Below are 23,006 nucleotides of genomic sequence, written 5' to 3'. Positions count from 1 at the left end.
CTCGGTCACCACCAATTGTACTCAGGTCAGCATAATGTTGTGAAATAGGTTGCAGGGAATGCCATCAGCAACTGGTTGGCCAGTGTGAGAAGAGGATGTGGACCAGATGGGCCTTTGGTCTGATCCAGCAGGACTCTTCTTAACTGATACCTGAGAATGGAACCTCCAGGCCCAGAGGCAGCTGATTGGATTCACAGGTGGGGAGAGCTGTTGTTGTTCTCAGGTCCTGTTTACAGGATTCCCATTGGCTTGGCCGTTCTGAGAACCGGATGTTGGACTAGATGGGCCTCCTCTGGCCTGATCCAGCAGCCAGACTTTTCTTGACTTAGTGTTGCCTTGGCTGTTTGCATCCCACCACAGCCTTCTTCCACAGGACTGTTTAGAAGGCTCTAACACCCCAACATTTTTAGTTTGTTCAGCCTGATTCTGATGCGGATCTATGACTATGTGATATTTACAGGGGCTTCATAACATGAAGGGGTAGAACAGAGGGCTCTCCATCACACACAGTGTCGCTGGCCCTGAGATTACTGCTGCCAAACACACAGAGACACAGCCCAAAGTGTCAGCATGATATTTGAATTGCAGTGACTGTGCCCCTCTACCTGACCCTTGACACTCTATTTTACACTGTTTCCAGCCCATTGGATGTGACGGGATCCTGTTCTCAACTCACACGTTGGACAAATGTGGTGTTTGTCAAGGAAATGGGAGCAGCTGCACTCACGTCTCCGGGAGTTACAGAAAGGGAAATTCACATCTTGGTAAGGCTGGAGGGGTATTTTGTTCTTATGGGGTAAGGCTTGCCAATCCTTGAGCAAGATGCAATCGTGGGCAGGTGAATTTGTGCATGATCAGGGATGTGGGGAGTCTGGGCTTCCTTGCATCTGGGCTGCGGCAAATTTGCCGCCGCCTCCCTCCACAACTCCCCCGCCCCTTTTCAAAGGACCAACATTGAATCAATTAAAAAAAAGGATCCTTCAGTCATTTGAGAATTTGCTCCTTTATATGAAAAGTTATTCCCAGCCTAGGACTGTTAACTCTTGCAAAGTTTGCTTTTCATACATGGATGCAGTTTTCCACAGGCTATTCTCTGGTCACACACATCCCCGCCGGAGCAAGAGACATCCAGATCGTTGAACGGAAGAAATCTGCTGATGTTCTGGGTGTGTATGGTGCCAGGGGCAGGAATGAAGCTGAATGTTTATAATTTTATATTTCTGCGAAAACGAAACTGTTTGACAAGTAGCTTATTAGCCAAATCGGTAGGTGAAATTCAGTCTCTTCCTGGCCTCTTTGGATTCAACCTTCCTCCCCCCTCTTGATTGCCTGTCTCCCTAGCTTCCAAAACATATTTGCCTGTGTGGTCTTTATCTGCCAACAGTTAAATGCCCTTCTGATTGTGAGACCCCACGTTACATTTTGCTTCACCAACCCAACTTTCCCCTTCCCTCACAGAACTGGCACTGCATGTCAGCCCTTTGCCAACTACATTGAGAAGTTGGGATGTTTATGAAGACCCCGGGTTCAGGGGAAAAAAAAGTTTCCACCAGAGGCTTGCAAATGTTAGTGATAAGAAAGTTACTTCTTCAAGCTGACAATCTGAAACACATGACACAAAAGAAAAAGGCGTTGGGAGGGAGGAGGGTGTAAAGTAAAGTCATACTTGCTTAGCACGTAGCAGAGATTGAGGTGTCTTTAAGATGACTTGTTCTAAGGTGTGGGTGGGAATTCTTTGCCTCTGCTGACTTCTGCAGCTGTTGCGGATGAAGCCGGCTACTACTTCTTCAATGGGAACTACAGAGTGGACAGCCCCAAAAACTTCAACATCGCAGGGACTGTTTTCAAGTACAGGAGGCCAATGGACATTTATGAAACTGGCATTGAATACATTGTGGCCCAAGGGCCAACCAATCAAGATTTGAACATCATGGTAAGTGTGGGGGGCTTTTTCTTTGTACCTAGAGATAGGTGGTCAATTTAGGAACAAGCAAAAACAAGTCTGTTTGCAAGTAGGGCTGGAAGAATCTAGGGGTTAGAATCTGGGGAAGTGCCACAGCTCAGTGACAGAACACCTGCTTGGCATGCAGAAGGTAGCAAGTTCATTCCCCACGAGTATCTCCAGTTAGGGTTGGGAGTCAAGACATCACTTGACAATACCTAGCTATCTGGACCCAATGGTCTGACTCCAAGTCAGAGAACATACCCACTGAAATTAGTAGAGATTACTAACTTAGGTCCATTAATTTCAAAGGGTCTAGCCTGAGACTAAGAACCTGAGTGTGATAGCCTGAGAACTTAGATGGATGCAGGTATCAGTTTCTCATTTTCCAGTCATGCGTTCAGATCATCCCATTTCTATATCAGTTTGCATTTTCCCCAGTCAGTTCAAAAATCCCTATGCATTTTCATGCATGTTTCTCCTAAACTTATTTTTAATGTAATTTTGCTTGATATTTTTCAAGCCATTTCCTCTAATATAATGCATGTTCTTATGTTTGCTATTCCTCCCCACTTCCAGGTCTGGAACCAAAACGGTAAAAACCCATCTATAACCTATGAATATACCCTTCTGAGGAAGCCGCATTCAAAAAACGTCCAGCCCATTTATTACACCTTCTCTGAGTCAGACAGTGGAGAAAGCAGAGAGATTGATGCAGAAGAACCTCTGGGTTTTGTTCAGCACAATGCAAGTTTCTTTGGAACCCTCTCTAAAGAGAAGATCCATCTGGAGAATCAGGTGTTTGGAAGGAAGGACACCATTGAAGACCTAGACTTGAGCAAAATCCAAGAGACGAATGAAGTCTATGAAAGAACAGAGAGCAATGACTGTGATCCAACTCTGAAGGGCAAACAGGCCAAAGGTGAGGTGAACCCCAGGTCTTCACACCAGCTGTAGGGCAGTGATTGTTCATGATGCAAACTCTTGGCCTACAGATTAATACGCTTCCTTTACTATTTTAGCTAGAGTTCTAAAACAACAACATACAACTCACAAATTTGTACAAGCTGGATGGAATCGACTTCAGAAATTCTCCTGTAATGCTGAACATTCGCCACCTGGTAGACACTGAATATTTCAATATTCATTCGCTGTTCATGAAGTACCGTATTTTTCGCTCTATAACACGCACCCGACCATAACACGCACGTAGTTTTTAGAGGAGGAAAACAAGAAAAAAATATTCTAAATGAAACAGTGGATGTATGATTTTTGTGGTTCATGCTGTGGCCACAGACATGTAATCTGACAGTGAGTTTGGAGTAGCCCAATGCAAAAATCCTGAGGATCCATGTGGATCCACGCTTTGTAACCACGTTTTTGCACCACTGCAGTCCCAGGCAACAGTGGGTGCGTGATTTTTTTGGTGCAAGATGTAGCCATGGGCATGCTATGTGATCTGATGGTGAATTTGGGGTGACCGAGTGCAAAAATCCTGAGGATCCATGTGGATCCGTGCTTTGTAACCACGTTTTAAGTGGGGAGGGAAGGAAAAGCACTCAAGGGACAAGGAGCACGCATGGGGTGGGTGGAGAAGGATGCTGCTAATAATGCAGAAGAGGGGTATAAAGGGAGAAGGCTCCTCTCCTCTCCCACTTTGCTCCTTTAAAGTAAGCAGGCTCTGCTTTTCTTCCTCCTCCCCGCTCATCCCCAGCTTAGCGAGCTGAAAAACTTTGCTGCTATGTAGCGAGCTGAGTGGGGAGGAGAGAGGGACAGAGAGCCTGCTTGCTTTAAAGGAGCCAACTGGACAGGAGCCGCTTACACTTTGCTTTGCTCCTTTAAAGAAGCAGGCTCTCTGTCCCTCCCTCCTCCCCACTCAGCAGCTCTTCTCCCGCTTTGCTGTTTCAAAGCGAGCCACGGAGGAGGGAAGGAAGGGGAACCATGGATCCTCTGCTCACGACTGCAGCAGATCCCCCCGCCATCCGTAGGCATTCGCTCCATAACACGCACAGACATTTTCCCTTACTTTCTAGGAGGAAAAAAGTGAGTGTTATGGTGCAAAAAATACGGTACTTAATATAGCTATATTTGACATAAAAAGATGCTCAACTTCAATATTTGACTTCATCACTGACATGGATAGTATCTGGGGTCTGACAGGGAGGGCTTATAAGATTTCAAATTTGATATCTGGCAAGGACACAGTCAAATGAGAGCCATTGTGGAGTAGTGGTTAGAGGGCTGGAAGACTAGGGTTCGAATCCCTACTCAGCCATGAAGCTCACTGGGTAACCTTGGACCAGTCACTCAATCTCAGAGTATCCTATCTCATGGGGTTTTTGTGCAAATCAAATGAGGAGGGAGAGAACCATGGATGCCACCTTGAGCTTCTTGGAAGAAAAGGAGGGATGTAAGGTAAGTAAGTAAGTAAATAAATAAATAAATAAATAAATTCAAACCGCTCCAAATTTGAAATTTCCCATACCAAATCTGGCCAAAATTTGAAAAACAAATCTATAATTTTACAAATCTCTTGATTTCATTTTCCTTCTCTCTCCCAGATTCAAATGCAACCCAATCCAATTATATGGTGGACGGAAATGGGAGAGATTTTGACTCCAGGCTTGCATCCAAAGAATTCCTTTCTGAAAATGCTATCACCCATAAACTTTTGGAAAAGACATCAGACTCAAAAGAATCAGTCCAGAACAAGACGGCAAACAGCATCTTTTCCCCAAGGGACCCTGTTAACTCTGTTGGTTCGCACATGGACAGCCTTTATGTTGATTATGATGATGGTGATGATATGATCGCTTATGCCGTCAACAGCAGCTTCCTGGAGCTGAGCAGTGACAAGACCATCAACACATCTTCAGAGACTCAGTTTCCAAATGCCACCATCTTGGTCACTAGTCCTCAAGGGAACAGAACCCACAAAACAAGGTAAGAGGCCTTGAGGTGTTCCTTTGCAACTGAGATTTGATCTACTATATTTCAACTACTGGAGACATTGGGTTGTATCCAATGTTAATCCTACTCAGAGTAGAACCCATTGGAAATCGCTGCATGTGACCAAATTAGGCACATTAATGCCAATAGGTCTACTCTGAGTACAACTTTGCTGGATCAAAACACATTGCCCTTCCTTTAAAGGTTGGTTCTGTGTTGGTGTTCCGTGTTGGTTCTGATTGTGGCTACTTGGTGTCAAAGGAAGATCCTCTACACATGCTGAGGGGCACACTGCATTGATAGTTGGATCAGGATTCACCAAAATGGCTTTATTGTTAAGTTTAGACTTAAGCAAGGAGAAACAGTCTAGACTAGGTTTACATGGGCATGTTTTTCTGTGTTATTTTTGACATCCTCCCGGTTCTTACGTCAGTGGGGAGAGGAGAAATTCACATTTTGATGGGACTGCCCCAAATCCATAGTTTCCAAAACAATCCACCAGCTGAACCTCAGCTCCCCTTCAAAATTCTCCCATCTCCAAACTTTGCCACACAGTTTTTCAACCAACCAACCAACCAACACAAACTCAAAAATGCTACATTGAGGGAGGGAGTTTGCTTAAAAATGTGTATAGTCATGAAAATAGCATTTAATATGTGAGGGGAAATTCGGTACAAAGCAATAAAAGCACAAATTGATGGAGAAATTTGGCAAGCTAAACTTACAGTTGGAAAAACAGGAATCCAAAATGATGGACTCTGCTCATCCCCACTGATACGGTTAACTAGCCAAACCATTTAAAAATATCTCCCTCCCCCACACCCAGCTCCTAGGAATGTCATTGCAATATCTGTTCGGTTGGTGCTTAAAAAAAATAAAAACTTTAATAACAACAAAATATGCTCTTGGTTTAACTTTGGTCTGGTGCCTTGATTTCCACCCCGTGCCTAATAATTACCATACCACAATTCCCAGTCTGGTGAGTTAGCTGGGAGAAAGGCTGTTTTAGTGAATGCAGCTCAGATTACTAGGAAGTTTCGCTTGGTGTATGTGACAAGAACCACAGGACGGGCTGAGTTGCTTGCTTTGCTCACTTCTCTTTCTTCTGTCGGTGTCGGCTAAGCTTCTCCCACCTGGTACCCTCCAGATGGTTTAGACTGCAACTCCTATCAGTTCCCAGGGCTATTTCAAGACATATGGAGGGCACCAGGTGGGCAAAGAAAGGCTGGCATTCTCTCGGCACAGGCAGCCCAAGAAATGACAGTGAACTCAATTACAGAGCTGCAGGCATTTAAGTGTTAGATTAATCAGCTCACAGCAGTCAACTAATCAACCAACACAGCACAAACCTATACAAATACATACTTAGACACTTCAGTTGATTGCCTAGGGGTGTTTCATTCCCACGATTAAGAAGTAAGAGTACTAGCTTTTTCTCCTTTTTTTGGTGGAAATATTTGAGATCTGCTGGTAGTACTAGGGAATGAAAAAAGGAGGTCTCCTTCGGTTATTTCTTCTTTTTCTAAAAACGAAGGGTCATTTTTTGCTTATTAAAGACAAATACTCTGCCTCATTTCCTTTAGTGTCTCAGAGAGTCGCCCCCATGCAGGGTTTGAAAACGGTCCAACTGTGTTGCTACTCTTCAATTGTTAAATAGGTTAATCACAAACCTTTTAACAGATTGACTTTAAAAAAACAACTTTAATGGTTTAAGTAGCAAAATACAGTGGTACCTCGGGTTACATACGCTTCAGGTTACAGACTCCGCTAACCCCGAAATAGTACCTCGGGTTAAGAACTTTGCTTCAGGATGAGAACAGAAATCATGCTCTGGCGGCGTGACGGCAGCGGGAGGCCCCATTAGCTAAAGTGGTGCTTCAGGTTAAGAACAGTTTCAGGTTAAGAACGGACCTCCGTAACGAATTAAGTACGTAACCAGAGGCACCACTGTATATGTAGATTTACTTGGAAATAAGGCCCACAGAGTTAAGTGTGGCTTACCTCCAACTCAGTGAACCTCCAAAAGATTTTTTGTTGATGTCTAGAAACATAACAACCCATAATACCCCTTGGGAAACAACACCTCTGTCCTTTTCTCTTTATCATTTGTACATTCATAAAATAGACCAAAACGGGCCAGGTCAGAGCTTCTTCTATCCAGAAATGATGACAGGCAACATGATTTGGCAATTCAGACAGCTGAGTTTTCTCCATACTGTATTCTCAGTCCATTTTGCAAAAAGACAGCAATTCTGTTTGGTTTTTTTAAAAAATGAATTACAAATGTAGTTTTCAACGCATACTTATTGTACACAGGGACATAGGAAGCTGCCTTATACAGAATCAGATTGTGGGCTCATCTGTCACTATGGGAGGGAGGGATATAAATCAAATTATTACCATTCTATTATTCTTCTTCCTTCTACTGGATATTGTCCCCTTCAGTTTCAGTAGCATATTATTATTATTAATAGTAATAATTAATTAGCATATTAATAATAAAAATAAAAAATTTAATTTATACCCCGCTCTTCCCTGCCAAAACCGGGCTCAGAGTGGCTAACATCAAATATATGACACATTACCATAAAATCAAACAATCAATTAAAATACATCTTAAAATCAAGTCAGAATCAAAGTGAAATCCAATCATATGGCAACCTGCAAAGTAGGAATGAGGACCTTAAATGCTCACCAGGCCTAACTGTTTATATTGATCTTATATGAGCCTGTGAGAAAGGTTGGGGGGGCACTTTCATGCAAATTCTTATAAGGAGAGAGGGGAAGTCAGACTGGACCCTGACCAAAGGCCTGGTGGAACAGCTCTGTCTTGCAGGCCCTGTGGAAAGTTGTCAAATCCCACAGGGCCCTGGTCTCATGTGACAGAGCATTCCACTAGGCCAGGTCCACAGCTGAAAAGGTCTTGGCCCTGGTCAAGGTCAGTCTAATTTCCTGATAAGAAATACATTGGAAAACAAAAAGAAACAACTCCTAGCAGGGGTTGATTTATTACCTAGGACACAACTCCTTTATAATATGATTGTGGGACATTCAGAAAGTAGAAAACAATGCAGCAACGTAAGAACATGAATCATTCCCAAAATGTAATAATAAACAAGCCTCTTCCATATGTAGGTTAAGCATGTATACATGCATGTATATTGGAATTGGAAAGCTTTTCACCACAGATCAAACATGTAGGCTGAGGGACATTTTCATCTCTAGTCTGTGAAACCGAGATGCAGATAGCCAGCCACATATTGTCAACAAACTTTCTCCCCCCCCCCCTTTTTTTTGAGGTTTGCTTGGGCCTGCTACTGGTGTGGAATTAAATGAGTCTTCTGCAGCACCGTCTATCCATATTCTGCAATATATCTATCTCTATATCTAGTCTGAAATGTCTAAATGTTTCTTTGTCCTTGAATCATCCCGCCACATTTGCCATCCTCTTCTGACACCCCAGTGCGGTGTACCTCTGCTCTAACCACTACACCACGCTGACTCTGAACACAGGCTCATTCTAGCAATCATTCATTACACAAGCATCAAGGTAAACACAGAGAAAGGGTTGCATTCTGATTATAATTCTAGCACTTTCCTAACTTTTCTATTCCATTTTCTAACATTCCATTCATGCCACACTACCTGTGACTTTATGGAGCTGTGCCTTTTTTGACTGACATCTTGGCACTGTAGGATTGGCAGGAATCTCAGGGTTCATCTAGTTCAGCCCTGTGCAATGCATGTCACGCTGGATTTCATTCTCACCAATGGGTGTGGTGTGATGTAACAACAAACTTTAATAGGAAAACAGTGGCACTCTCCTGCCCTTTCTGCACACACATGCCTTTGTCCCCCCACGAATCTCCTATGACAACAACAGGAAAGCATTCTAATCTGGTATAACTACCCAAATTCCTTCACTTTACTCCTGCAATTTTCCAGGCTAAGGGTACTTACTGAAAACTGATTCTTTTTATTCCTTTTTTTAAACCTAGAATCAAATCATACAGAAACAAGTGCTAAACATGAGTGCTAGATTTCCAGAAGTGGCTTTTATGTCATATGAAAGCTTAAATATACAGTCATACCTCATGTTGCGTTTGCTTCAGGTTGCGTTTTTTTGGGTTGTGAACTGCCAAAACACGGAAGTTTCTGGAAGTAACCGGAATGGGTTACTTCCAGGTTTCGGCAGAAGCGCCAAATCGCAACTGTGCATGTGCAGACACAGATTGCGAACGCTGCAGGTTGCGAACGTGCATCCTGCACGGATCACATTCGCAACCCAAGTACCCACTGTAATGCGGAAATTAACAGGGAAATGGAATAACTTGCCATGCGGAGGCAACCATAGTTTAGGACCTTATTATGATATGACTGTTTTTCCTTGAAGATTCAGGACAGATAAAAGAAAGTAATTATTCATGTAGTGCAGAGTTTAACTAAGGAACTCCCTCCCACAGGAGGCAGTAATTGCAGCCAGAGAGAGAGAAATGTTTTTGAGGCATAGCCATGCATGGTCTCACCCAAAGAGGAGGGGAAGATGGATGTTACCTCCTGGGCCTTTCTGAAAGGTTTGACACTGGTGCCAAGACTTCCTGGCCACTTTATAGTACAGCATACCTGGTTCTGTTCCATGCCAAGGACTCAAACCGCACCTTTTTGGACCCTCTGTGTCTAGTGATCAGGGGTATTGGATTGAGTGCAAACTATCTGATATATTTATATACATATATTTGTCATTGAAAACTTGAACTGTTTCTCTTTGTGGGTGTTTTTATCCCATTCTCTCTATTTCTAGACAGTTGAAGCTCTGCCTCTAACCAGGCTGGGGAGTCTGCTTGGGGAATCAGGACAGGTATGTTGGATTATAGCCAAATGATCCCAAACCTTAAAATTTAAAAATTTTTGCACCCCTCACAAAAATTATTATTTCCCCCCCTCTTATTTTGATACAGCACAACAAGCAGCCTAAAGCACGCTCCCCAATCCCAATTAGATGAAAACTATTAATTATTATTATTTTTCCTCCCCGTCAATATTTTTAATGTGAGGAAGTATTGGGGGGTGGAAAATCAACCCGTCATTTGATTTGTCCTCTCTCATTGTGTAGAAACCGGTTGAAGCTGTTCCGAAAGGGCCAGAATATGAGCCCAGCTGATATGTACAGGTGGAAACTCTCCTCCCATGAACCCTGCAGTTCTACCTGCACCACAGGTAAGCCTGAGGGGATGAGCTCGGCAAGGGGCCCCCTCACCCCAAGAATGGGAAGAGAGGAAGCAAATTGCTAAATCCCATATGCACAAACTGAAGCACCTGTTCCCTATGAAATCTGCGCTGCTCCAAATTTTGCAATGCAGTTCTCTGATCAAAGAATGAATATATAAATGTGTATGTTAGGTTTTTTTATCACTTAAAATGCACCATCAGCAACATTCTTGTCCATATTAATTAATATATTAATAATATTATCAGTGGCGATCATAATGAGCCTGGGATCTTTTTCATGCAAAAAGCAGATGCTCTAAACACTGAGCATTCTGTAATTCTTGCATTGCAGGGGATTGGACTAGATTACTTGGGGGTATCTTTCAACTCTACCATTCTATGATTCTGATGGTTTATTTATTTCATTTATATCCCCTCTTTTCTTTCAAGATGGTTCTTCCCCTCCTCATTCAATCGCCACAACAACCCTGTAAAGAAGATTAGGCTGAAATGCAGTGACTGGCCCAATGAGCTTTGTGGCCAAGTCAGGATTTGAACCCTGGACTCCTAGGTCCTAGTCTGACAATCTAACCACTACACCACACTGACTATTATTACTATAAGGTCCCTGGGCAGGCACATCCATTAGCACAAGGACTGGATTCCCTCCTGGGGCTACATGCCAGTGTTATGGGAGGAACATAAACCAAAATGGACTGAGCAACAGATGCAACCCTTGCCATTGTACAGAAGGCAGCATCCCAATCTGTGCAGAATTCAGTTTCCGAACTCACATCTCCCAATCCAAGCAAACCATTTGCATTTCTATTAGGTCCATGGAAGGCACCTCTGGTACAGTTTGGGCCACGATTTGGCAAACTTGACAGGGTTCTGCTGGACTGAAATGGGGGAAGGCTTGCACCCACCTAATGTTTAACTGACCCTTTTCAACCTGAATTAAACATGGTCAACGGTAAGGCGAGAAGGATATATGCAGACTACTTAGTCTCCTTTTGCCCCATCTCCTTGCCGCCTGTCCATAAGCACCCTCTTTTCCAGTCCTGGGTCACTCCAGGTAGGTTCACCCAGGGCAATCCAGGGCTGTCAAGACCCAGTCCAGACACATTCCAGAATGCCCCAAAACTGTCTGATTTGGTTTGGGATCTGAGATTTCTCCAAGACAGATAGATGGCCTTAATGTCACAGTTCGAGGCTCCCTTCTGGGCAGGGAGAAACACTCAGAGGGAGGGTACAGCGCAGGTCTGGCAAAGGGTGTGGCCTGGAGAGAAGTATGGCTACGGGAACATCCTGAGGGCCTCATAGATAGCCCTGGAGGGCCACATTCCAACAGAATGTTCAAGATGCAGGAGAACAAAAGGTACACAGCGCATAGTTAAACTACGGAACTCCCTCCCTCAGGAGGAAATGATGGCCAATAACTTGGATGACTTTAAAAGACGATTAGACAAATTCATAGAGGAGGAGAGAGTTATCAATGGATACTAGCATGGGGGCTATGCTCTGTCTCTGTAGTTAGAGACAGCAATGCGTCTGAAAGCCAGTTGCTGGAAACTGCAGGAGGGGAGAAGGCTCTTGTGGTCAGATCCATAGCTGTCAACTTTTCCCTTTTCTTGCCGGGAATCCTATTCAGAATAAGAGAATTTCCCTTTAAAAAAGGGAAATGTTGACAGCTATGGTCAGGTCCTGTTTGCAGGTTCTCCACTGGCATCTGGCTTTCCACCGTAAGAACAGTTATGGGTCGTTGGCTTGATCCAGCAGAGCTCTTCTTATAAAGGTTTATTGTGATAGCAGAACCTCTGTGTCTAGGGAGAGTATACCTCTGAATGCAAGGTAATTGGAGAATATTCTTGCACTCTGATCCTACTTCCATTTGGAGCACCTGGTTGGCAACTGTGAGAACACGGTGCTGGAGTGGATGGGCTCACTTTGGCCTGATCCTGCAGGGCCCTTCTTATGTTCTTATTCCTGAGGCTTCCTATGCCTGAGGCAGGGCATGGGAACCAAGAGTGTTCTGGGAAAGTCTTCCTGTGAAAAGTGGTGCAGAGTAAGATAGAAGGTAGGGCAGAGACTCTTGATGGGGCAGAAGACCTTGAGGAGGTGGGGCTGGAGGAGCGAATGTCACAGATTCCGTATTGGGCAGTTTCCAATGTTCCCATATTGGAACATTGCTCCATATTGCCAACACTGATTCCAGTGGCTGGAAGCTAGAATCCAGTACATCTGTAGGGCTGCAGGTATGTCCCTCCTCCCTGATCCACACTGACCTGTCTAAATACAGGTGTGATGTCCACCTATGCCATGTGCATCCGCTATGATGGAATTGAAGTGGACGACATGTACTGTGATGCAATGACCCGCCCTGAGCCAGTCCATGAATTCTGTGCAGGAAGGGAATGCCAACCAAGGTAAGAGTATGATGTCAGGTGATTGACAGGTTGGTGGCATCTCACCTTGTTGTTAAAGGCACCTAACTCCCTTGCTGCCTTTATGCTTCGTCTGCTGGGTCTATCCACCTAGAGTTGTGAGTTCAGTATTATGGGTCTTATTCTATGGAACCCCCTTCCTGGTTTCTCCTAGCTTCTGTTCAGTCTATTAGATCAGGAGAGCCTTATTTTTTTATTTTAAAAAAATGCAATGGGTTTTGGCTCATTTACTTGACTGCAGCAAATTCCAGAAAGCAGAAATTTAAAAAGCGGAAAGTCAGATGATGATGATTGATTACACTGACTTTACCCTAAAGTAAAGGGTATTTGTACCCTATCCTTTAGCCAAAAGGGCTCCCTGGAACAGCTTACATATGGTCAATTAAGACAAGACAGTCCCTACCTGCAGGCTTACAATCACAACAACAACAACAGCAGCAGCAGCAACACACACAGAGAGAGCAAGGAAAAGAGACAAGGAGGGAAAAGGAAAACCAAAACCAATTTCTCAGGCACCAATTTCTAAACCAATTTCTGTGGGAAAGGAGTTCCACAGCTTGGAACTGCCACAGAGAATGCCCTCTCCATGGCTGCCAACCCCCAAAAGATTCTGAGGGCAGAGGGACTACCAAGGGGGCCCCCTCTGCCGATCTTGGCTCCTGAGGGGTCTGTAGGGACATTTAGGCAGCAGGCAGCTGTGAGCACATTTCCTTTCTTGAGGTTTGCCCCCATCACCTCCTTCTATCCTGAAATGCCCCATTCCCTCCAACACAGGTGGGAGACAAGTAGCTGGAGTGAGTGCTCCAGGACCTGCGGTGAAGGCTACCAGTTCCGCATTGTCCGATGCTGGAAGATGATCTCACCTGGGTTCGACAGTTCCGTCTACAGCGACCTGTGTGAATCTGCTGACATCACCCGTCCAGAAGAGAGGAAGATCTGCAAAAACCCAGCCTGTGGGCCGCAGTGGGAGATGTCTGAGTGGTCAGAGGTAAATCTGCAGAAGGGATATGTTTTTGACAGGGAAGGATTTAGGCTTGGAGTTAGCTGACCTTAGGAATGGCCGAATCTGTCCATTATCTTTCCAATCCTAATTTCATTTTGTCCTATTTCCACGCATCTTTTCAAGAGTATTTTATTTTTTAAAATAAAAGTCCTCTTGAAAATTCGTAAGCATTTTAGGGCCCGCTTCTCCTTATAGTAATTTTTTGAAGCATTTTTGTATGTTTGTTTCATTGATATACCGTATTTTTTGCACCATAACACTCACTTGTTTCCTCCTAAAAAGTAAGGGGAAATGTCTGTGCGTGTTATGGAGGGAATGCCTACGGGTGGCATGCCTATGGATTTTCCTCCTCTAAAAACTACATGCGTGTTATGGTCGGGTGCGTGTTATAGAGCGAAAAATACGGTATGTTTTTGGGGAACACACTTTACCCTGATATAAGCGCATCTTGTACACATTTTGGGATTTGTTTGCTTTGAGGAATTGTGCAGCAAAATTCAGAGAAGTCTGAACTCCAGAGGGTAACTTTGTAGCCTGTGCTCTGTGGCCCTTTTGGCAGGCACAAAAGGGGCATCTATGGAAGCAGAGCCCCTCCTGCTGGTGGAGAACCACCAGCTGCCCAGCACCCTAAATCTTCCCAGCAGCAGAAATCGGATGTCAGGATTGCTCTGTAAAACAAACAAGTGGATTAGACAGGCCATTGGCCTGATCCAGAAGGCTCTCCTTAGCTCTGCCTGAACACCACAGAATTATTGTGCCACCTGTGCAGTGGGGTGGGGGCAAGAAATGCCCCCCCCCAAGGCGAGACTTGTATTGCCATTTCTCCAGCATGCACACTCCTGAAGGCTGAATAAGAGCATCTTGGGGCAACCGGTCTGCTGGATAAAGAGCACTTGGCATGCCAAGATCGCCCTCCTTCGTCCCCGAGAGAAAGCTTGGATATGGTTCTGGTTCATACTTGAAATTCCCCTTCCATACTGAGTGCCAGTGGTAAATGCTTGGCTGCCAGCCCTTCCCACTGAAATCCTGCTGTGTTCTTTGCTTTTATAGGATGTTTTTTATTCCTCCCCCCCTCCCACCACCACCCCACAAAAGAAACACACATCCACCCACACTCTGGTATAAAAAAAATATGGATTGTTTCTCCCCATGCTGAACTGAGCGATTTAAAAAAAGAGAGTCTTGATTGTGTTAAGCTACCTATTTTATGCATTTTGGTAGGTGTCAAGCCGAGATCATTGGAGCGCAGGGGTCCTTCCTCCAGCCAAAAAAGCAACACTAATTTAATTTTGATCCAGCAGGCGAAGTTCAAGCCAAGCCAGCTTCAGACCTTGGCTTCCTTTTTCCTGTCCAAAAAAAATAATGAGCAGCATCCCTTACCACCCTGTACCACCCCCAAGTCCCAAAGAGATAAGTGGATTACTGTATCAGGAGTGCTGGGTGCTGATTGCCACGCTCTGCTGTTGTCATCACTTTTGTCACAGTATAAATATGCACCAAACAGACTTGCATAATGCAGCACCTGTGTGATTGCAACCCCACTCTGCATAATACTGGTGGGTTTGGCTCACCTGTGTCATTTGAGACAGGACTTGGGGCTCAGCGGCTGCGTTCATGTGCTGGATGGAGATGTTACATTGAAGATCAAACTCGGAATGTGGGGGCACTTAGGTCCAAATTCCAAATATGTCCCTAGGCCTCTCTGTCTAGCCCTTGTGACACTCATAGGCCACAGCTCCTCTTCCCAGGCCACACCTTCACAAACCCTTTACTTTACACACGCTGGTTTTTTGCCTGGCTGGAATATGTAATTGAACTCTGATAATTCCTCTTGCTTCTCTGGATGTTGCGTAGAGAGGTTTGTTTGTGAAGGCTAATTTACTGTACAGGTAAAACCACACCCCCTCTAGCCCCCATCCAGGGAAGCAAGAGGCATTATCAGAGTTAATACCTGCCCTGTTGGAGGCAGAATACTAGGTGCTTTTTTCTGGAGGTATGCAGGGGTACGCATACCCCTAAACATTTTGTGAATCTTTGTACTTTTGCCAATTTACTGTATTTATTTTCCCCGATTTGAACTATAAAATGGTGATTTTCTTGAGTCAAAATGAGAGTACCCATAAACATTTTTTTAAAAGAAAAAAAGCACTGAGTATACCTATGAGGGCCAGTTTCTGGGGATCACGGGGGGAAAGTTGTGCTGTTGTGCTCAGGTGTTACTTTGGGGCTTTCCACTGCAGTATCTAGTTGGCCACTGTGCGTAAGATGGGCCTCCTTTGGCCTGTTCCAGCAGACTCGTTCTTAACTTTTTATGTTCTTGCATGTCATACCCTCCAAATGTCTTGGAAAAACAGGGACATCCCATTTTTTTTCTCGCCAGAGAATGGCAGCCATTTTAGGCATAGTGATCTCGCGTGATTTAATGCCACAATTCTCCCCCTCTCAAAGGTGCTTTTTTCCAGGGCTGCGATCTTATGCAGCACACATTTTGGTGTGCCATGTCTGGAAAAAGTGCTTTTTGGGTGGGAAATTGTGGTGCAAAATCACACAAGATCATGGCTCCCAAAATGGCCACTATGCTCTCACAAGAAAAAAACAGGAAGATGTTTTCCAGGAATTTGCTGTTGTGGCACTGGAGACTATGACATGTTTAGTTCAAGGGTATATTCCAGATAGTGAAGGAGAGCTAGTGAAGGGTGTGGCCTGAAAAGAGAGGGTGTGACTTGGGGAGAGTTCTGGGGGGCAGAGAAAGAGGTCTGGAGGGCCATTTTGCTCCCACCCGGAACCTGAGCTTCCCCACTTCTTCCTTATGGAAATCTTCATGTCATTTCTTGGTCAGGCCTGACTCCTGGGGTGCTCCCTGTCTCTGTCAGAAACACAAGCTCTTCGGTCAGATTCTTGCCATCTCAATCACTTCCTGTTCCCTTTCTCCCTTCCCCCAGTGTACAGCCAAGTGCGGTGAGAGGAGTATTGTCAGCAGAGACATCCGGTGTTCAGAAGAAGAGAGGTTGTGTGATGCTAGCAGCAGGCCCCTGGCGGAGAAGAATTGCAGTGGTGCCCCCTGTGACAGACAATGGACCGTCTCTGACTGGGGACCGGTGAGTCCACAAGGGTATGTGGGGAGGGAACCATCTGCAAATGGAGGCAGGGGAGTTGGGGGAGAACCAGCTATAAATGAGAAATAAAGTAGGGCGTGTTGTGTGTGTTTACAGCTGGCTAGTCTATCTGGCTGAGGATTTTGCTCATGAAACTCATAAGCAAGGCAGGGAGGCAGCTGCACTCCCTGACTGATTGAACCCAACATCTGCTGTCTACAGATATACTGCATTTGTACATGGTGGTTCCACTCATTTAGCTTTGTTAATAGTCACTACAATCTTTGAGAATTCTTGGAGAACAGGTGAGGTCCCTGCAGACTGGAGGCAGGCAAATGTTGTCTCCATCTTCAAAAAGAGGAAAAAGAAGACCCAGGTAACTACCAACCAGTGAGCTTGACATCAATACCAGGAAAGGTCCTTGAGCAGATAATTAAACAGTTGGTCTGTGAGCACCTAGAAAAGGTTGCTGTGATTACAAAGACCCAGCATGGGTTTCTGAAAAGCAAGTCGTGCCAGGTCAATCTCATTTCTTTTTTCAATGCCTGGTGAAGGTTGTGGACAGAAGATGAAGAGGTAACAGGATTTAGTGAGCAGGGAGAGTCCCTGGCACAGAGATGTCCAGAATCAGAATCAGAGGCAGAAGCAGGAGGCAGAGATGAGTCAGGCTGGTGAAGATGCAAGGGTGTTTCCTCTTCTTGCTGCGACAAGCTCCCTTCCCCCTGGTCTCCCAGGACAAAACGAGGTATGAAGAGGGAGGAACAGAGACAGGCATGTCAGTGTAGTCTCAGGTTGCTTGGGAAGTACCCAGGGGAGGAGGAGACCTATTGAGAAGAGTTTCTGTGTTCATTAGGCCTGGCGCTCTTGAGCAGACCTTATTTCTTCTAATAAAGAGTTAACATCACTTACTCTGTGTGATTTATTCCCCCCGCCAACTCCTGACACCTTTCCAACTCTGCGGTTCTATTATTCTATAGGTTGGTGGCCATTACCGCCTCCTGTGGGAGCGAGTTCCATAGTTTAACTCTGCTCTGGGTGAAGAGGGAGTTACTTTTATCTGTCTTGAATATTCCAACATTGGACATCCACAAGTCCTAGTGTTATGAGAGAGGGAGAAAAGCATCTTTCGTTCCAATTATTTGCCTGGAGTCAGGTGGCTGTTTAAAGCCCCATGCAAAATCCTCACAGCTCTGGGTGGCTGCTCTGTGCAATTACGAGAGAAGACCGGCGTGAGCCAGAGGACCCTGAAGGCTCCTTTTTTGGGTTAGCGTCTGAATTACCCATGTCTGTGGTGTCTGTTTTTGCCATCTGAAAGCTATCGGTTAAGCCAAGCTGGCACAGTTTCCCACAGTGTGGGGATTAAATTGCATTTGTTAGCTGTATGCTTGGCAGACACTCCTTGGCTTCCAGTAAAAAAGCATGTCTCCAGCTGTAAGCACAAGTCCAGCTGCAGACAACTCCTCACCCCTGTCTCCTATAAGGCAGCCATCAGTCCCTGCCAGTTCGGCCGGTATGATGCTGAGGCTAATGAGAGAATGTCTGTGCTGCCCTGGGACTGCTGGGAGTTGTAGTCCGAAACATCTAGAGGGCACTGAATGGAGAAGGCTGCTTCAATGCAGGTTGAAGAACGTGAAACTTGTAATTTTCTCTGCTCCTGGACTCAGTTCAGGTGGCAGAGAGAAATCATAGATTCCATGCTCCTAAGCAATGCTGTATGATGCTGGGGCTGATAGGAGTTGTAGTTTTAAACATCTGGAAGGCACGAGGTTGGGAAAGGTTGTCCTACTTCCTTGAGGGGACAGAAGAACAGGTGGCTGTTCCTCCCCTGCTCTGGAAGCCTCTGAAGCAGAGATGGAAACAAATTCATAATTGTTTTTATGACACTGTGAGTGTGAAAGGGTATGTGTGCTGCAGTTTTTTAAGATGAGGCTGGCGGGTGGGTGCAGGAAACATTTTGTAAAAGTTTGGGCTAATGTACACCTTTTTTTTCCTTTCTCAGAATTTCTCCTGATAGGATGCATTGCCAAATCCTGTTTTCAGTATCATGCAATTTATGTACACGTTATCCTAATTTTTGCAAGTGATTTCCCCTCTTATAATACATTTTTTTTTGGCGATACTTTCACAAATAGATGCGTTTTTACACACACTTTCCCTGATTCACTTTTTTCTTCTTCCCAGGAGTATCCCCATCATATTTTGGCTGTGATGTTTTCACAAATAGATCCATATTTATGGACACTCTCACCTTATGCACACATTTTTGTACAATGTCTAGCTTAGAAATCTGCACTGCAAAATTCAGAGAATTGAAAATTTCAGAGGTTAGCTATGTTTGTGGTTTATGCTTTATTTTAGGAAGCTGTTAATGAGTTAGGCTTACATTATAATGAAAAAGGGACTAGATTGCTTCCCTGTCCATTGTCCAAAGTAATTCACAGGGTTGCATCCAGAGTAATGCTGAGCAACAGATCACATTGCTGTGAGGGTTTCTGCTTGTGCAATGGGACTTCCCCCTTCTCCTCCTGCTCACATACCCCCTTAATGGTTTGGGTGCATGCAGCAGGGAGAAGAGAGGCAGATGTCCTGAGGTGCAAGCTGAAGGGCCATAGCTCAGTGGTAGAGTATTTGCCTTGCATACAGAAGGTCCCAGGTTCATCTCCAAGTGGTATCTGCAGGTAGGGCTGGGAATGTCTGCCGTTTGCTGCAGAGCTGCTGCCAATCAGTGTGGACAATACTGGACTAGGTGCGTTTAGTGTAAGGCAGATTCCTATGTTCCAATAGTGCTCCTGCTGAGTAGATGTGTTTGTTGGAGACTACCCTGAACCTCCATTCCTGCTTAGGAACATCAGAGGTGGCTTTGCTGGGTCAGTTCACCAAGTGTTACATGCACACGCAGTCCAGCAGGCCCCAAGTGGTCTTCCAGAAAGAGGTCTGGGGTCTACTAGTAGAATAATCTACCTTCTTGAATCAAAGCTTGCAATGAACTGAATTCACGGCCCAAAACATCCTGTCCTATTATTCCACCTACATTTGGAAATGGGGCAGGATTATGATCTTGAGGAAGCATCCAAACTTTGTCTCAAAGATGACATGCATTTTTTAAAACCCAAGCTGGTCTAGAACGCAATTGTCTTAGGCTTTGTTTGTCTTTTAAGTGAAATAATCTATGTCACGTGGACTGCCTTCTTGGCTTATTCCCCACCCCGCCATTTTCAATTCAGTGGCAGTGCCTAAAAATAAGCCGTTTCCATGGTGATGGCTGGCAACTGTGAGGAGCTTGTCTCCCAAAAGGAGACCCACAAAGGAACTCTGGGGTTTGTAAATATCAGCCAAGGCAATGCCCCTCCATGCCTCCCTCTTTTTTTTTGTAAGCAAAGGGAACGTATTTGCAGACATTTGCATTTTAAATGGGGGCTGGGGAGATCTTTCTGTCGGAGGCCCTGAACTGGTTTGAATTAACAGGCTGGCTTGATGGTTGGGGAAAAGGTCAGGACCTACTGGGATTGTTCTCCTGTGTGATTGCTCCCTGAAAATGAGAATATGCCTAGGGAATGGCTGTAGCTCAGTGCTAGAGCACCTGTTTAGCATGCAGAAGGTCCTAGGTTCAATCCAGGTAGGGCTGGGAATGTGGAGCTTGATGGCCTGACTCAGCAGAGGGACGATTCTTGCATTCCTATTTAAGTCAGACCTTTCTTCATAATGACGAGGACTAGAATCTTGCTTTAGGTTAAGTGGCACAGCTCAGTGACATAGCGTCTGCTTTGTACGCAAGTAGCTTACAAGAAAGAAACGGTGGTGCATTTCAAACAAACACCACAAAAACTATTTCATAATAACACAGCAACATAATAGCATAGTAACAATTTCATAATAACATAGCAAAGCAAAATTATAATAACATACAAAAACATGTTTCAATACTATAAATATAACAAGATTGCTCAAACAGAATGCAGCATCCAGTGGCCAAAATAACAAGGGAGCTTCGCAGTTTCACCTCAGTCCTAGAAACAACCATCCCATGACCCTTTTAATGTGGAAGGAGAGATTGGTACATTATTTGGGGTGGGTGGGTGTTATCTGAGGTTAGTAGTCAATTCAGCCAAAGAGGCTGAAGTGCCATTGAGGAATGTTATGCAAATGCACATTTGTGTTTATTACCTTCTTGTCTGTTTATCTTCCAGTGCAGTGGAGGCTGTGGACAGGGGCGGATGATCCGGCACGTCTACTGCAAAACCAGTGATGGCCGTGTGGTGCCAGAATCGCAGTGCAACTTAGAAACCAAGCCACTGGCAATCCATCCCTGTGGGGACAAGAACTGCCCTGCTCACTGGCTCACCCAGGACTGGGAGAGGGTAAGGGAGCCTTTGAGTTTGCTCAAAGAGCAGCATGGTCCACTCTCTAGGCCTAGGGGGCAGGGGGAACCTTTTTTTTTCCTGCCCGAGGACTGCATTCCTTTCTGGTCAACCTTCTGGTGAGGAGTGGGGGCGGGTACCTGCCAATGGTGGGAGGAGTCAAAAGTCAAAAAGCAGGTGGAGCACTGAATGCATTTTTTTTGTCTTTGTATACTTGACTATAGAGTTTACCAGGTCAGGAGCATCACAGACCCTGAGAATTCAGGGCCCAAACCAGAGACCTAGGGATGGGCCCTAGAGATGGGAGTTAATTGGGAGAGAGAAGCGGGGAAGGGCAGACCTCTCCAGAATGTCTATGCTATAATTTGCAGCCGCTCCTGCCAGGCTGAAGCTTGCAAGCTGCACACACAGTTTTCTTAATATTTTTTTATATTATTATTATTATTATTATTATTATTATTATTATTATTATTATTATTAAAGGCCCTCCTACCCACCTGTAAATTCAAGCCCTCCACCTGTCTCCTGGAGGGGCAGACCAACCTGTGAGACCTAGGAGTCTGACAACCCTACTAGGCTAGTTTCTAGACCCATTCTTCTCTGTCCTCTATCAATGCAAGCAAGAGGCACTGTCAGGATTCGATGACACTTTTCAGCCTGGCATAAGCACTCAATAACAGCGTGAAGCAAGAGTTTGTTGCCTAGAGAGAGGCCAGAGGGAGGGGGCCGGAGGATTGGATTTGGCTCCTATGCCTAGATTTGGCTCCCCACCCTCCTCTTACAGTTTCACTTTGGCTCTCACTCTTACCTTGACAGTGCAATACCACATGCGGCCGGGGGGTCAAGAAGCGAATCGTCCTTTGCCTGGAGATTGTCAACGGGAAGCTCAAAACCCGCAACCCAACTGAATGTGACGTCACCAAGAAGCCAGCTGAGGACACAACCTGCTTTGAACGGCCTTGTTTCAAGTGGTACACGACCCCTTGGTCAGAGGTGAGAAACGGGTGGGTGGGGAGGCAGACAGCGGGTGAACCATGCTGGGAAGACGAAATGGTCCTGTAGAGGACTGTGGTGGGACTGAGCACCCTACGAATCAGAGCTCTGGACAGCTTCCATTCTTCCTCTGTTAAAATAAGAATCAGACCACACTACTTCAAGGGGTTGTTGCGCCTGCAAAATTAAAAATATTTTCCCCTTTTGGGAAATCGCAGGATGAACAAGGGTCTGTAGTACAGTGGTACCTCGGGTTACAAACGCTTCAGGTTACATACGCTTCAGGTTACAGACACCGCTAACCCAGAAATAGTGCCTCAAGTTAAGAACTTTGCTTCAGGATGAGAACAGAAATTGTGTGGTAGAGGCGCAGCGGCAGTGGGAGGCCCTATTAGCTAAAGTGGTACCTCAGGTTAAGAACAGTTTCAGGTTAAGAACAGACCTCCAAAACGAATTAAGTTCTTAACCGGAGGTACCACTGTATTAGGAGCACAATGTAACCAACAGGGAATCGTAGCAAGTAGATTTCATATTGGTTGAGTGGCCTGACAGTCATCCGATTCTAGGACTGTCCACAAACATAACCAAACATTAAGTTGTTTATCACCAATGGGTAAACTGCTTTCGCACTGGCAGGCCTAATTAATTGCTTCTCTGGCCTTCTGACGTCCAGACACCATGCACTCCATCACTGCCCTCCCCCTTCCTTGGCTCAGCGGTGAAAAGGAAAGTCTCCCTGTGCTCCACTTTCCTCCCTCCTTCTCCTCCAAAAAAAGCACAGCCAGTTCCGATTACATCTTGGCAGGCCGTGTCCTGCCCGGAGCCACTACAACGGCGGACGGCAGTTCGCCTTGGCTGCGGCAACGACAGCAACTGGGCTCTAATCAGTCCCTGGCAACCACCTTTGCTGAAGTCTCCACTGGCTGAGCGGCTGCAGGCCTCTGCCTGGTGAGAGCCAGGGGGAAAGAGTTCATTCTGCACTCTGCTCCTCTAAAGGGAATTTGTGCTTCTGCG

General features: G+C 45.2%; 1 protein-coding gene across 5 annotated transcripts in view; it reads left to right on the top strand.

The window, feature by feature from the left end:
* Positions 1-23,006, top strand: part of ADAMTSL2 (ADAMTS like 2) — a 40,017-nt gene that overhangs the window by 13,985 nt on the left and 3,026 nt on the right. For all 5 annotated transcript variants that reach the window (XM_083596295.1, XM_083596298.1, XM_083596297.1 and 2 more), the window contains 11 exons: positions 641-764; positions 1,086-1,166; positions 1,758-1,933; positions 2,522-2,864; positions 4,504-4,885; positions 10,005-10,108; positions 12,399-12,525; positions 13,318-13,531; positions 16,489-16,644; positions 20,829-20,999; positions 21,816-21,992. In XM_083596295.1, coding sequence (XP_083452421.1) covers positions 641-764; positions 1,086-1,166; positions 1,758-1,933; positions 2,522-2,864; positions 4,504-4,885; positions 10,005-10,108; positions 12,399-12,525; positions 13,318-13,531; positions 16,489-16,644; positions 20,829-20,999; positions 21,816-21,992 — 2,055 coding nt within the window. The remainder of the gene's footprint in view (positions 1-640; positions 765-1,085; positions 1,167-1,757; positions 1,934-2,521; positions 2,865-4,503; positions 4,886-10,004; positions 10,109-12,398; positions 12,526-13,317; positions 13,532-16,488; positions 16,645-20,828; positions 21,000-21,815; positions 21,993-23,006) is intronic.

This window comes from Podarcis filfolensis, assembly GCF_964270895.1.
Source record: "Podarcis filfolensis genome assembly, chromosome: Z".
NCBI classification, from domain to species: Eukaryota; Metazoa; Chordata; class Lepidosauria; order Squamata; family Lacertidae; genus Podarcis; species Podarcis filfolensis.
Note: the sequence above shows the minus strand (reverse complement) of the source record. Positions and strands in the feature narration are given on the sequence as shown.